Below are 16585 nucleotides of genomic sequence, written 5' to 3'. Positions count from 1 at the left end.
TAGTAGTAAGGTTAATTAGCTGTGTCTGTGATGTTTCAGTTAAATGCTCTTTCCTCTATCAGCTTCCCAGTATGGCACATTCTTGGCTTTTGGATTTATGCAGCTGTATTAACACAGACCTATATTATATCAGCTCTGGTCTCAGGGTGAAAACCAGCCCACTGTGCTGGCTGGGTCAGAGAAGAGAAAGGGATGGTTGTGTTTCCAGTTCAAGCCCTCAACACTTGTCTGCTCCCAGCCTTCCAAGCCATGCCTCTGTTCTTTGTCCTCTGTGCCCTGAATACTGCAGGCAAGTCCCTCACGTGCTTTTCTGCATCTTCTGTGGTTTAGTAGCTACTTAAATATTTATTTATGTAGAACTTGCCCCTAGAGATTGTCTTATGAATGCAGAGGAGGGGTATTGTGAGAGAAGGAGGGAATGAGCAGTCCTTAGAGGGCTCATTGTTGTCTATTGCCAAGAGGCAGAAACTGCACCAACAGGCTTGTCCTGGACAAAGATTAATGGGTGAAAGAACAGGCACACACGTGTGCACACAAACACACACTTACACATGTATAAATACAAACAGAAAACTGGCAACCGAACACAAAGAGAAGGAAAACATTTGCATGAGTCAAGTGATTAGAGTCAGTCTGATCTGTTCAGTCATGGAATTTGCTCTCTTTTGACCCATAGGACACCAGCATTTTTACAGATCTGCCATCCAGAAAATGCTGCAGAAAGATATATAAGGCAGCAGGGATGGCCCGAGATGCTGCATTCAAGAACAGGCTACCATGAGTTGAAGGACAGGCTGTATATCATCAAATATATGTTTCCTGAGGTTTGCAAGCACGCTTGAATTTGCCCATTGATTTAAATGTTAACAATTTCTTTGTAGATAGCACATAGGAAAAGCTGGAATCTTTTTTGCTGTTATGATTGATATTGCATGAACTTTAATCATATGCAAGAGGCAGCTCAGCTTGTTGAATTCATTAATTGCTAAGGCGTAACATATTCCCTTAATTGGATTCTCTGCTAGATAGAGATGTATTTATATGTATTTGTATATGTGGTTACTGTATATATTTAGCTCCACAAAAGATGATATTAATGGAACGTTCAGCTTGCCTGGTGAAATAATCAGCAGACTGGAAGGGATAAATGTTCACTCATAAGCACGATCTTTCCTATTGCAAAAAAAAGGTAAGGCCTGGCTTACTGGCTATTCTTGGCACAGTAAAGCAACTAGGCCTATAAAGTTGGCACTGAGGAAAATTTGCACTTGTATGTTCCTTGGGCTGGCTGTGGGGCTCTGTCCCACCACTGTGCCTGTGTTGGTGTTCAGTCTTTCTCCAAGACTGTTTCTCCTGCCCTGGTCTAGAAGGCTCCCTCCATTTCCTTGTGGAAGACAGCACTGCATTGGTGAGCCAACATCCCTCAGCCACAGCTTGGGGCCATCCTTGGAGGTGGGCTCTGAGTAGTGCAGGACAGGAGAAGCAATGCTGCCATCTGAGGAGGCTGCAGCGTCCCTTCCTTCCACCCACCCACATCTCACCCCTGTGTGTGGAGAACTACCGTGTGGGACCCTGGATGGCACAGTGGCTGCCTCAGAGCTATGAGGAAGAGCTGTGGCCAGGGGCCTCAACTGATTGAGCTCTATGTTGAATGTGGGAGATGAGATGCATCTGCTTCCTGGAGGCTGGAAGGGGCAGGGCTGAGTGGCACTGCATCAGCCTGAGCATCGCTGTGCTCCATTTTCCAGGAAAGGTATTTTCAGAGAGCGAGGAAAGACAGCTGCCTGGTCACTTGCATCGCTTCAGCTTCCAGAGCAGGTGGAGAAAACCCAAGAATATTCTCTTGAGCTTTAGTTAATCTAAAATCCTGCTGTTCCTTTTACAGTTGCTGATCCACGTGTCTGACCTGCGGTACTGCTGCTCTGTCATTAATCAGCACGATTTCCACTGCTGGCTGCCGTCATGCACGGCTGCTCTACACTAACCACCACCCTTCTACAGCAGAGGTCCTTCCTCTGATGTGGGGCGTGAAGGTGGTGTAGGTACAGCCCTGAGCTGCACAGTTCCTCTGGAGTGGATGAGCTGAAGCATCTCTTTACTATACTGACCCTTGTCATTGCTCCCAGCTGTCAGGTCCCTGTTCATGCCCCTTGCAACAAGGGACCCATTATTCAGAGCCTTTAACAGAGGGAGAACTGAGCTTCAGGAAGCTTTGGTGGTTTGCTTAAGGTTACAGAGTAAGCACAGGACAAGATAACAGCCAGCACTTGGATCCCTTCACTCCTGGGCATCTGAGGAGAAAGCATCTGCTCTCTGCACAGCTGCTGCCCAGCTGCTTAGGGCAAGTTCGCCCTGTGAAACCCAGCTATGCCTTGCCTTTGCTGGCATATGCTTGTGATGGTAAATCCACACAGTGCAGAGCAGTGCCACAGGGGTGCATCAGCACAGCTTGGTGCAAGGCAGCTGTGTGAGCCTGGCAAGCTGCCTCAGCCCTCAGCTTAGCCTTACTAACTTGGCTACGTGGCATCTGGACTGTAACTGTCCCCATGCCATCTACCCCTACCATGGTACCTCTGCTCTGAGGTTACACAGACCAGACCACCTTGGTCCTGTCGTCACCTTCCATGCAGTACAGCCCTCAGCCCTCTCTCTCTCTTAGTCTGTTATGAGCGTGTTGCTGCAACATGAGAAACCTGTGTGCGGTGTGATCTGCCTGGTTAGTGCCTTCCTTTCGTCTCACCTTCTGGCCACCAGGACCATGAGGGACCTGCCAGCTTCACCCTCTTCCACTTCTCTCCAATGCACCTTTTCCAATTTGGCTTCTGCTTTCTTAGCCTCATTCAACCCCTTGGCAAGGTCAGTGCTGCTTTTTTCATCATAAAACAGGATTGCGTAATCTCTACACTGGTTGATTTTCTTGCTGTCCATTGCTGTTTCTTCATTCCTCTTTCCTCTGTCAGTGCTTGGAGATTCATGGACAGCTCTTTCTCCATCTTCACTGATATTTTCTTGGCCCATTTACTGGTTTTGTAAGAGCTCGTGCACATTCAGGCTGTAGAAGCAATTACATACAGAAAATAAAAGAGCAGTGATTCAATTTTTAACTTGTGAAGTTAAGCTAGAAAATGCCAGTCTTGTTTTCCGGGCCACCTTAATTCTACTTCTTCAAGTTTCTTTGACGTACAAGGGTTGAGAGAGGGACTCCATGGAGAGAGTTGCATGCACTCATTAATTAAAACTTGAATCAAAATGTCCACACACAAGTGGGATGGAAGAAAGGCTGAAAAGGAAACTGTAAACCTGCCATTTTCTAATACTTCAGCTTAAATAAATTACCCTTAATGGAGTTTGTTTTATGGCTTGGTGGTGGGTTTTTTATATGTGCTGTGTTTTTCTTTGTTTTGTAAGAGGAAACCCCAAAATCTTTTTTGTAAAATACATTGTTCATTCTCATGCATGCTGAGCTTTCAGCACTGAGTCTGACTGTTCAATCCAGTGACTAACCTGTACTTGTTTCACAGACATTCATGAAAGCTCAAAGTGGTTTGCCTTTCTTCTGCATCCTGAATAGTGGAGTGCAAGTGACCTTTTCACAGTGAGGCACATTTAAACAGATAGAAGAGAACCTGGATGGTTTGTCCACATTTTGTGTGTAGCCTGATTGGACCTTTGCCTTTCTCTTGTTCTACCAAAGCTGAGGTGTTGTACTTACCGTGGTGCTGGTGGGAGTCCCCACTGATTCACTGAGGTGTTGGGTTTAGCTCTTAAAATGTTTATGCTCAGATGCTGTTTGGGTTGTCTGCCAGAATTTCTGCAAGAAAGTGACAGAAAAGAAGTTATGATTATTCAACAGTTTACAATGCAGTTAAGAGTGAATTAAATTTGATGGAAGTAAAAATCGTGCCCTTAGCCTCAGGGTTTTTGCCCTGCTGACTTTCAAATGCCTGTTGCAAAACATGGAGAAGTTGGTTTTTCTCAGGGAACAGGCCTGCAGACTCTTGTAATGGAAAATGTCAGAGAACTTAATTACAGGCTTACTACTAATTCCCCTTATAACAGAGGTAGCTATGCAGTACACACCCATTTAAATACATGAAGTCATCCAGCTACTTCTAGACTGACAGAAATCATCCCACGTGTGGACTTACATGTCATCATAAAAGATATCCTGCAACTTGCTGAGAGCCTTAGCTTCGTCTTATGTCTCCAAGACTGCCTTTGTCATGCCTGTTCTCCTACTTCTAGGCCACAGAAATGGTACAATATCTGTTTTGTGTTGACATGTTTATGCACAAAATGACAGACATATCTTTGAAAAACAGATGTGCCTGAGGTCCATCAAGTCTGAGAGAAGGGGAGAATTTTATTTCTTTAAGGCCATGCTCCCAAGAAAAGAGTTCTTGGCTTAACTCTTCTTTGCTAGCTGGGGTTGGCAAGTACATAGCTTCCTCTCTCCTTTCCTAATCACTGATTTCAAGGTTACCTCTCACTCTCTCCACACTCATGTCTGATTGTGCTCCTTTTGCACAGAGATGCCTTGCAGCCCAGATGGCCTCAGCTGGGCCTTTGGCAATTCTGCTTGGACTCCAAGCTCAAATTGGCTTAAGATAACTGCTGCTGGGGGGTACCTCTGTGTGTGAGTATCTGTGTATGGGATGGGAAAGGAGGAAAAATCTTTGGCAGAATCACTCCCTGATGCTCACAGAGCACTTGCTGGCTACAACCAGCGTGGCAGTAATGCACACCTGTGCCATGAACCAGCTGTCCTGCTGGTGGGCTCTGTCCTGGTTGAGTCTTCTCTGTAAGGTGTAGGTAGAGCTGGCAGGTCTTGTCTAGTACTCTACCCAAATTTGGCAGAATGCTGTGGTTTTTAAGGAAAGCCCAGCACTTGGCTGTAACAGTGGGTCAGGTGGGGGTCCTGCAGCTCATGGGTTCTCTTTCTGGAGTTCTAGTTCTCATCCATCAGAGAGTCTGAAGCCTTTAACCGCACATGGGATAGAGGGAAAGCAGCAAGGATGTCCCTAGTTGCTCCTATCCCACAGCTTTCCTTCCCATTCTGTCCCTTTGCAAAGCTAAGAAAAGAGACCCGGCAGAGAACCAGGATGCAGAGCAGACCTGTTGTTTCAACTCAGTTTGGAGATCTGGTGACAACTTGGAACGCTGTTTCAGCTGTCTGCCCCTTGAGATGGCCCTGGTACACTGTGCAGGACTCCCTGCCATGTGCTAGGTTGAGGGGGGCTGCAGACATGCACCCTGAAGGTTTGGAGGCAGTGGGGCTGGCTGTGGCTGTGCCAGTGTGAATCCAGACCCAGCATCCTGACTAAGGGTGTTCTGTGGATGCGGACAGCATTTGCAGTCACCAGCTCAGTGCTGTCAGTGGTGGGAGAGGAAAGAAATGGGACCTTGCAGCTTTGCAACTGCTAACTGCTTTCCCTGGAATCTGGCTCCCAACATGTGCAGTAATTCCTCTGGAAGAGGTTTGATCCTCGCCTTTCCAGCAGTGAGAGAAGAGCCGAGAACCCCGCATCTCTCTGCCAGAGGGGCGTGTGTACAGCCGTGCCAATGCTGCTCTTGGCAGGTGTGCACCTCTGCACAGGGGTGTGGGGCTGCCAGGCAGAGGGCAGGGGCTCTGGCTGCTGTATGTGGGGTGGGGAGGTGTTTCGCCTACTGTGACACGCCCCACTGGAAGCTGAAGGATCTCTCTCTGATATTCTCAGAGATACTTTTCAAGCAGTGCCTTCGCTCTTGCTTGCACAGCACAGAAAACAGTGAGATTTAGGTAACTCACCCCCTCTCTCTTTAGGTTTTCTCCTCTCCTAACCCTGCTGGGGCCAGCTTCAACATTTATCTTTTCTCAGCACAAGGAAACAGTTTTGGCCTTCCTTTGCATCTGCATTTTTGAACATTCCTTCAGCTTCAGGTCCCAAGAGATTGTGGGAGAGATATTCAATCAGTGTAAAGAGTAGGTGTCACTGCACACGTGTCAGGGTTTTGTACACCGCTGTACTGGACCCACTTAGCAGCCCAAGCTCTAAACTGTCTCCCAGACTGCAGTGAATTGGCAAGCAGCCCTCCCTCTGTGTAACATGCTTTAGGGGGAGAAAAAAATTCTGAGTGAAAGAAATGAAAGCTCAGCAAAATGAAACTCAAACCCAGAACTCAACAGGGAAAGCCAAGGGGAAAAATCATTAGATAGGGCATTACATGCATGGACACGTACTGGATGCAGACACACACCTGCACAATGCGGATGCACTCCTAGAGACCGCAAAATGCTTACATAAAGCATTTAGATGCCTATACATGCACATAAAAATACACTTTTTAAAAAACCTTTGTGACTCCTGAACCGCCTGGGACACAAAACGTGCAATCTTACCAATATCCCTGCTACGTTTTCCCCTGCCCCCCAGATCTGCAAAGGAGAGCAGTGGAAATGCTCAAGGTGAAACCTTCTTTCACCTTAGATGAACAATGATAGGGACAGTATAAGCTCCCTGGCTTTAGATTTTATTTACCAGACCGGGATCAGAACAGACTGATGTTGCTGGAATTTGGGACATTTATTTAGCTCCCCTGTCCTCACACAGTCATTTCAGAAGGGCATGATGGCTCTAAGTATGCAACACTATTAAGTAAGAGTCTGAGTCAGGTGCTGTCACTGCCTGTTAGCTGAAGGTGGGTTGTGTTGGATGGTAGTCAGTTTTCAGTGTTTGTTAAGATATAAATTTTGTTCTAATTCTTCTTCCCAAATCCTAACACCTGATTTGCCCCTGCTAGAAGCTTAGAGTTACATTCTCCAGCCTACTCAGATCATAGCCCCCGCTACCATTAACAGCTTCCTCTCCCCTCATGTCTCCTATTTATGCCTGTGCTGATTGCAGTCTGCATTTCCATAAATCATGGTTATGTATACATCAGGTAGCATTGAGGTCCTTGAATAACTTTGTCCCCCTGGAGTCCCTCCTGCTCCAGCATGAGCCAGCCTTGCCTGGATGAACCACTTTCTGGGCCACCAAGTTAATGCTACCAGCAAGACCACCATCATCTCCTGGAGGGGCTAGTTTTATACCTGTATTGAATTCTTTGTGCCTTCTGGTTTGGAGGAATGATTTAGCAAGGCAAACTCTTTGGCATTCTCACAGCTCTGACCTTTTTGTGACACCAGTGGAGCCCCATAGTTCACTGACTTTGCAGAAGTCAGACATGCTCAAAGTATACCTCATTAACCTTCTCTGGCTAATCATGGCAGGGGACAGGACCTTAGCAACTGCAAAAGGCATATAAATGCACCAGGAAAGAAATGTTTCAGCAAAAATGGCAAGAGCTGTGTAAATGCCAGACCTCAGTGAGATGGAAGACCATGTTTCTGCAAAGAGCTTTTATTCCCAGAATGAGTTGTAAAGCAGGAGCAAGTACCTCACCCTGTCTGTATTCTAAGCTCAGCCTCTCTCTTTCTGGCATATGCTAGGTGCTGTATAAATATAGAGAGGAAGAAAATCACACCATCTCCTGCAGCCTACATTTTTAATTGAAAGGCTATTAGAAGCAATTCCAGCTTCTGCAGGTGCAGTCAAGAAAGCAGCCTTCCCCAGGTGGTTGTGGAAGGTGAACTTGAGGTTCAGGAAGGAGTGTTGTTTTTGTGTTAATTAATTTTGCATGTGGTGCATTCACAACCATTTCTTGTCTGCTTTGGCTGATGTGGCTAATTAATCACCTTAAAGTGTCTGTAAACAGGAGATTTTTGCTCTTTGTGGCATCTCTTCTCCAACTGCTGTAGACCAGCCTGTGTGAGGATACAGACCTGTAGCATCACAGGGATTGTACGTTTGGTAATGGGTGTGATGCCAGCGCCGTAAGTGTGAGAGTCATAACTTAACCGGCTTCCATGAAAGCTGAGGAATGTTTTATCCTCAGGGCACTAGAGAAGGTGTTGCTGCTGAGTGAGGGAAGTAGGAGCAAAGGAGTTGGAGGTATCATTAGCATGAGTCTTTGTGTTCATGTGGGTTAGCTGGGGGACAGAGATGCGATGATTGAGACTGAGTTTTGACATTTGCAGACTGAAAAATTGAAGGGAAAAGGCTGAGTGGAATTCTTCCTCTTGCTTTTGCTTCCTTATAGTCACTGGACTGGAAAGGCTCATCTGGTCCCATCCCTCTGCTCTGGGCAGCAAAATCATATAGCCCTTTACAAACCAGTTGTGCTTCTTCTTGACCCCATTTTAGTTGCTTTCACAGCTACTTTTGGGCAGCTGTTTCAGAACTTCCCCCTCTGATGGTTAAAATCTATCTTATTTTCAAGGCAAATTTCCTTACAATCAGTTTCTTCTTTTACCAGCATTGTTTTTCCTGCTTAAAAATCACTTTCTTTTCTCCCTTGTGTGTCTGTCCCCCCTTTATTTATACAGAGCAGTCATATCCCCTCTTAGCTTTCATTTATCTAGGTTAGACAAGCTTTTTAATCTCCTTCAAGACAGGCTCTCTGTTCCCCCAATCGCTCAATCCAAGGTTATTTCTGATAACTAGCTTTTCTCTAAGGTTCCTTGCTGCTTTGCCCAAACTGAGTGTAAAACATCACGACCTATTGCCTGTTGAGTAATTTTGGGGTAAAGAAATATGCCAACTATCAGATCCAGAAAAAGAAACATCAGGGTGCTGCTGTTAAAATTTGCATTTGTTCTCCATCTAATCTCTATGAAGCTAAATACTCCCATAATAACTTAGTTCCTGATAAAATTTCTCTTTAGAAACAGTAATGACATCTCTATCCAGACTGAAAGCCAAGACTGTGGAGCTACAGTAGATCTCTGTAGTTTGGTCCTCATGGAATATCTTGCACCAGCCTTCCAAAACCTATTTCAATCCAAAATGATTCTACTTTATTTATGCATGATTTATTTCTTCACAGTCTACTGCAGCATTAAGGTTACAACAGCATCCCCTAGGTCCACCTTTATTTGATGTACCCTGAGCAATGCCTGCTTCCATTGGCAGTGTCCCAGTTATAGCTGCTATTTCTATGGTGCTTCTAGAGTGGCCCTTTTCAGGTCCTGCCCAGTTGTTCTGGTTTTCCCATGTCCTCATTCAGGATCTGTACCAATTCTACTGACAAGACTCTTATTTCTCCTTGGACTTGCCCTGCTTCCCAGAGGGGTTAAGTATGCTTCTCCATCATCTGTATTACCAACAACAGTCCTATTTTTTGCCCCTTGCCCAACATCCTACCTTTACCTTTTCTATATTTGATCTTCCATTTTTCATGTATTCAAATCAGGTGTAAAAGTTATGTAAGATTTTTTTCAAAGATTAAAGACAGGAAGTTTTCACCTTTATAGCATTCATAGATGCATGTTGTATATGTTCCCTCGTCTAGCTCTAGACACACGTGTATGTTGTCTCCTCACTTCCACAGTGTCTGTGAGCCTCGTGACCTTTTCTGTTTATCTACCCAGTGCACCCCAGCTGTAAAAAACGTGCCATTATCTCAGTTTTACACAATGTGGAGCCACAAAGGTGCAGATCAGGTTACAGAGATTCTTGGTGGAATAGGGAAGGAATTTCTGCCTCCTAATTCATGCTCTCTGTTGTTGCTTTAGTGCTTCCCCACTGGAATGAATAAACTCCTTAGCTCCTGGGGAAAAAAAAAATAAAAGAACCAATAATAAGGGAGGAAACATTGAGCTTTTGGGAAAATGCAGAAAGCAGTTCAAGTCCTAAGTGAGTTTGGAATGGTCTTTTTTTTTTTATTCTGCAGATGAAACCAAATCCCTTTTGTTCCTTTTGCATTTCTTCTATAGCAGGGTGGGGGCAGGAACTGAGATAAGATTGTAAATGAAAAGAGAGTGGTGCAAGGCATCGTGCAAATAGGAGCCTGAGTAAAATAATAACTATCAGGAGACTTTGCCTAGATAGTTTTCTTCCAGCCTGTTGAAAAACAAGCATCTGAAGATTCAGGCTCTCTCCTGAACCTTCACCCCAGATACCACTGCAATGCTGCTGAGTATCTTGCCTAAGAAATGTATCTGAACATTTCTGGTTTAATTCAGAACTGTATTCTCCTGCCTAATCCTTGAAAACCAAGTTTCTATAAGGTTTTAGTTTTCCATCTGTTGACACTAGTTATGGGTCTCTCCAGAGGCTCTTGTGTTTTGAGGTCCTACCTTGGCATATTAGGAGGAACTCAGGGATTGACTTCTGCCTTTGTTGGAACAGATGATTTTGGAAATTCATGAGAGTAGCTTGTACTTGTCCATACTACCCATCTGGGTAAGGATTTTGTAAATGGTGAGACTGGATGCTGCTCATTTGAACAGGGGTCTGCTTTTGCCAATGTAATTTTTAAGATAGCCACTGAATGAGACTATCAGCTCCTCTCTGTTATAAATATCTTACTGACCTGATAACACTGAAAGGAGCACATGTAGGAGAATAAGGAAATACACTTTCCTGGTATAAACTGCAGCAAGAAGATTTAGGTTAAACATCAGGAGAAAAAACCTCACTTTTTAATGGAGAGGACAGTTAAGCACTGGAATAGATTGCTCGTGGAGACCATGGTCTCTCTGTCAGTGTAAGGACAGGTTAGGGAAACATCTGCCACAAATGGCTGTTACAAGCCTTAGCTTCCCTTGGGAGGAGAGAAAAGCTTCTGTTAAGAATTAGTTTCAAGGAACTAATGTGATGCACCTTTCATTAAAGATGCGCATTAACATACTGCAGAACTCTTTTATTCTGGCTGCATTATACCGCGGTTAAGGCAATTTGCCAGCCAGCTGGAAGCCTTTCAGAAGGCTCCCACTTGTTTTCCCCTTGCATAGGCAATCTCACCTTTTGTCTGTATGGGATAACTTATATGCTTAGACAAATAGCATATATGATTAACTTTTTGTCCTACAATAATTTTCCCTTTCTTTCTTTGCAAATGTGTTGGGCTTCTGCTTCCAATCTTGTTATCCAAAACAGGATTTTATATTGAAGGTAGAAGTTAGCTACTCCCCTGCCTCAACACCTCCAAAATCATCCCCAAACCAAAGTGACTGTACTTTCTTGATAAGATCAGACATGGTACAGATAGAGCAAGGGGCAGTTAAGGTGAAATTCTGTTTCCTAGGATCTGTGTCCTGATATAAAGTAACATTATATAGGGATTGGAGAATATGATTAGAAAGGAGTTTTTATAGATCCCTAGTATCCTTACTTTTACTGATTCTGTGACCCTTCAGGGCTCCTAGTGGAAGTTTGGATGACTAGACTGATTGGAGAACACCCAGTGGGTCTTGAAACTGCAGGGTGACCAATATGAAGGATGCCTGGGGTAGTTTATTTTTCCTCTTTTTGCTGAGGCAAGCACTCAGCAAAACCCAAGTAATAACAGTTCACAGGCTGTTAATACAAAGTACCCTGAGACTTTAGAAATGGCTTGCTCTGCTCTGCACAGCTTGGTAGGTTATATTCTTTAAGTGTAGGCATCTTTACCTCGACAAATCTGTGACATTTAATTCTGCTAACCTCTGTCCCTACAGTGAATTGCTCCTTCCCTCTCATGGCAGATTATCTAGCATATGATACACATTTGTGTATTGTTTATCTTGCATTGTCTCCATCCTCTGCACATGTGGTGTTTCTTATTGCCCACATGTTGCTTATGACCATCCTTCTTTAACTATGTGCATATACATTTGACCTTTGCATGCATAAGCATGTAAAGAAGTCTGCCCCCTTTTAATTCACTATGATTTTCTGACTTTTCTTATTAATATCTGTACATGTATGGAGGTATATGGCATGTCTGATTGTTCAGGTTAGCAATAAAATATAATACTTGCACATATTTTTGAGACAATCCATAGTTGATTTGGAGATTTAGGTCAAAACATTTCCCTTCATCCTGTTTTTCTTCCTCTTTGCACAATCTAGAATGATTTTATTGGGCTAATAAGATCGGATGTGTACTACTGTATTTGCAGGTTAGGTGATTTAGTGCACAGAAGGCTGTGGCAATGCTGTCATTGTTATCCTAATTTCTTAATGTTTCTGTGTAGTACAACACTGTGAGACGTGCCTGGCACACAGCCTTATGAACTCCCCTTTCTGTCCCAGAGAACTTTTGGGTAATTATGGGTTGGGTTTGCCTATCTGATCTAATTTATCACTTAGGGGGTTATATCATGCCTGTTACTGAGATATCTAAATACTGCTGAGATTCTGTGAGATGTCACTTTCATCAGCCACTTATTTCTACTATAAGTTAATGTTGCTGAGCTGAAATCTGGGCTGTTCTGTGCAGCATCTTAATCACTGGTCCCTACTGAGCCCCCTGTGGCAGTTACTACTTTTGGGGATTTGAGGTCAGTTACTTGAGAGCTAAAGTGGCCCTGCAGAAATCTCTGGCTCAGATGATGATAAATTGACCTGCTTGGTGAATGAGTGGGAAGTCCAGGGCTGAGCAGACCCTGGATAAGCATGTGAGTCTATGCTCTTTATTCCCTTAGAAATTCACTTTCCACATCCAGGCTTAGATATTAGCATGAGTACAGACCATCTCCATGGGTGCAGGGAACATTAGGGGCAAGCTCTCCTTGGCATTCTCTGCCTGTGGGAAGGCAAGACCTGCTGTCCAGACACTTCGCCCACCTTTTTACAAACCCCCCACCTTGTGTTCACTGGGGTGCTGTGTTCACCCTGCACAGGGATGGACGATGGATGTGGAAACTGCTGTCTCTGGGTGATTTCTTCTGCCTTTCTTCTCCCCCCCCAAGCCCTCAGAGTGGATTTTTCTTTCATGGCTAGATGAAGTGTTTGTTTGCTTTGAAGGTGACAAGTGTTTTATGTGAACTCTGGATACTCTCAAATGCCAAACCCCAGCTGGGCTTTGAGTTTCACAGATTAACCACTGACACCTAATGAGCCTTTAATAAGTGTTTCTCCCTCCCATTCTTCCATTTACATAAATAAATGCCTGAAATTTGGGGGCGGTGGGAGGGGTGTTGGATTGGAGTGGAATGAAGCTTTTCTGTTTACCCCAAGCAGGTACACTGCTAAGAGCAGTCATGCAAGCCTCCCACACACCCACACTGCCTCTGCCATCAAGTCAGCATGTCTCAGTCCTGGCCGGGAGGACTTGCTTTGAGGATCATGTAGGAAAGCTTCTTCTAAAGCCCAGTTAGCTTCTTCACCCTCTCAGCTTCGGTTGCCAGCCAAGGTGCTAATTACTGTCAGCTGTGATGGTGGAGGGGGGGAATGGAGAACAAAGGCGAGACTTTGAGAGTTGAAAGTACAGTTATGTTCAAGTTTTCTCTTTTCCTGTTTTTTTTTTGCAAGAAATGGTCTACCTGAGCAGTGGGTGAGCTTACATATATTGTCTCTTTAAGGACTGCAGTGGCTTCAAAACAGCTCTCATTTGTACCAGTAGGTATAAGGCAATTGAGCCCCACCTCCTTTTTTTTGACTACTGAAGATACGATCTCTATTTGCTTAGGAAATGGAAAATTAAGTATTCTAAAATTGCAATAGAAATTTATGAAAGTTATGAGAAGTAGGGAGAAATAGCAAGATTTTTAAAAAATCATAGATGCTCTTTGGTATTAATTTTCATGCATCAGAAACATAAAGCAATTCCTTGTTTCCAGCTAAGGTATGTAACCAAGTCATTGTGTTCCTATTGTTTGGCTGAAAATTCTGAAAGACATTAAGTCTGTTTGACCATGGTTACAGTATTCCCATGGTTATCCACTCACTCTCCCAGAGGGTGAGACCATCACAGAGTTGAGACAACTTGGACATCTTTCTTGTTTTCCGCTTCCCCCTCGCTTGAATCCACTTACTCAGAGCCTTCTCCCCAGAAATGTCCCCATCTCACATGAGTCATGAGCTTGGGCACTCCAGAGTGGTCCTCTTACCCAGTCCTTCAGTAGCTGTGGTTGATGCAAAGGGATGGGACAACTAGAAGTCTACCTTCTGTGGTTTGTGTCTCCGCAGGTGGGGAAATGGAAGGAAAAAAAGTTGCAGATGAAGTATTATGTGTGGCCACGCTTTGAGCTGTATCCTGACTCTGAGGAACGGGAGGATGATCACCTGAGTATCGTGACCTTGGAAGAGGCACCATTTGTCATTGTGGAGAACGTGGACCCCCTAAGTGGCACCTGCATGAGGAACACGGTCCCTTGCCAAAAACGCATAGTGACTGAGTATGCACCCCTGTATTTTTCTGCTCATCTTGGGCTCTTCATTCTCAGCAGAATGTAGAGTGTCTGTTGGGCCAATACCATCATAATCTGACAATCTTTTTTAGAAAATTACGTCCATTTGCCCAGCCTGTCTCATGGCCATTCATGATGGGCCCCTTTGGGCAAATCATTGTAGTGTGTCCCTTCACCCTCCAGCACAGATAGCACAATATAAATTGTCCACATTATATTGTGGGAGGGGGAATGCAAACTGACAACAGAGGGGAATTACAGGAGTTTCTCCCAGTCTTTTAACCCATTATTGTTGTGATGGTTCAGGAACAAAACTGATGAGGAGCCAGATTACATGAAGAAATGTTGCAAGGGGTTCTGCATAGACATCCTCAAGAAAATCTCAAAGTCTGTCAAGTTCACCTATGACCTCTACTTGGTGACTAATGGCAAGCATGGAAAAAAGATCAATGGGACGTGGAATGGAATGATTGGAGAGGTCAGCAGCAAAGGGAGGGCATGGTGGGCTTCAACCCTGGGCTGGGTGACATGTGTCAGGTCTAGCCTCCCATCATTATTGGGTCCATTTCTGAGGCAGAGACAGAGGTGACCCTAGAAATGACTGGCCTGCATTCTTTCTTGGCACTGAGTGAATTAATCTGCTCTGACACTCCGACCATGACAACCTTTCTTGTCTGACCATTAATTATTATTCTCTATGGTCTCACAAATTTGGCCTACACAGTCTTAGAAAGAGGCTGATATCCATGCACCACGGTTGCTGCAACCTAGATTATGCTTAGGTTGTATATAAGGTGAATAAAGAATGAAATAAGACTTTGCAGTGTTAGAGGGAGGATAAAGCAAGGACAGAAAAATGAGATAAGACGTCTTCTCCGTGGATGATGTGTTTATCCTAAGACCTCTGTGGATTTATTTTTTATACACATACCAGCTTTGAGGGGAAGATTAATGTCTATAGGTTTCCTGAAAGAAGAAGGTGCCCTGATGAAAGTTTACAAAGGAGAGATGTTACAAACAATATAGGGAATGGGATTACAGGAATAAAAGGATTGTGTTGAAAGGCAGGAAGATGAGAAGGGGCTTGACCGTGGTTCTTGAGGGCTGCCTTGTGTCTGTGTGTGATCTCTTTCTTTTCCTCCTCCAGGTTGTCACCAAACGGGCCTATATGGCTGTGGGATCCCTCACCATTAATGAGGAGCGTTCAGAAGTGGTGGATTTCTCTGTGCCCTTCATTGAGACGGGAATCAGTGTCATGGTGTCACGTAGCAATGGAACTGTCTCACCTTCTGCCTTCTTAGGTATTGTTTCAATCTAAAATTAAAACTTCACCCAGTGGTCATAAAAAATTGGGTGAAGGTTGCTTGTGATTCTTAGCCTGAAAGCTCTTTTTGGGAGTACCTGTGGGACAGGTGTATAAAAATATACTGTGATGTTTTAGAACTAAATCCCAGGCAAGGAAAATCCAGGCAAATACAAGTGCAAATAGGTGCTGCCTATGAGTTCCAAGCCAAGACATTTTTTCAGCAATTGTATGCCTAATCCAGGAAAAAAATGGGCTCACTCAGAGTTGTCACATACACCTCAGCACGTGGTTTCCTGGTGACTCAACTAATAGTATGTTTAAGGAGTGTAGGCCAGAAGAAAATTGATTCAAACCTTATAGCTGGGGTACCATAACACTTAGTGATAGCAATTAGCAATAAATTGTTGCACATTCAGAGACATTCTTTGTAAAGACGTTGTTAACTTGACCCTCCCTTGACACCTAGCAGAAGTTAGAGAACTAATAGACCTTTTCAAGAACAGTTGAGCCATCGGCTCTGTGCTGACACCGTGTCTTACAATAAAGGCATTTCTAATGTCCTTCAGTGATGGAGGGTGATCAGAGAATACGGAAATGATACTGCATTTCCCCGAGACATTCATGTCTTCCTAGTATCTACTATTTGGCTTTATAAAATGCTTTATGATGCAGCAAACACAGTATATGAGTTATATAATTACTGTCTGCTCTCCGCCAGAGTCCTGAGAACATTCGCAAACAGAAATACTTTTATATGGGTAATGAAATTTTCCCAGACCTTTTTAAATATGAGTATCATGACTACTAACTCTTTGGGAGTTTTTGCCCTTAGCAAGTCCACCAATATTGCTGGGGTGCGTAGAAGCAATGTTAAAATTATCTCCAAAATTTAAATCTCCAATTTAACTGAGTTTGCAATATTGGCTATACTCTGGAGCAAAATTCTTTATTTCTTTGATCTGGTTCAGTCCCATCTTTTTCTGTTCAGGCTTGGAGATGGAGAAAACCTGGCAGAGATCAAATACTTGCAGAACATGAACACTAATATTTCTAGAATGAGCCAGTGTTCCCATTGCTAGAGG

At 44.0% G+C, this 16585-nt stretch overlaps 1 protein-coding gene across 9 annotated transcripts in view; it reads left to right on the top strand.

The window, feature by feature from the left end:
* Positions 1 to 16585, top strand: part of GRIN2B (glutamate ionotropic receptor NMDA type subunit 2B) — a 274094-nt gene that overhangs the window by 226669 nt on the left and 30840 nt on the right. For all 9 annotated transcript variants that reach the window (XM_069001965.1, XM_069001950.1, XM_069001943.1 and 6 more), the window contains 3 exons: positions 13977 to 14185; positions 14504 to 14675; positions 15345 to 15498. In XM_069001965.1, the coding sequence (XP_068858066.1) occupies positions 13977 to 14185; positions 14504 to 14675; positions 15345 to 15498 (535 nt within the window). The remainder of the gene's footprint in view (positions 1 to 13976; positions 14186 to 14503; positions 14676 to 15344; positions 15499 to 16585) is intronic.

Source organism: Aphelocoma coerulescens, chromosome 1A, assembly GCF_041296385.1.
Source record: "Aphelocoma coerulescens isolate FSJ_1873_10779 chromosome 1A, UR_Acoe_1.0, whole genome shotgun sequence".
Lineage (NCBI taxonomy): Eukaryota > Metazoa > Chordata > Aves > Passeriformes > Corvidae > Aphelocoma > Aphelocoma coerulescens.
Note: the sequence above shows the minus strand (reverse complement) of the source record. Positions and strands in the feature narration are given on the sequence as shown.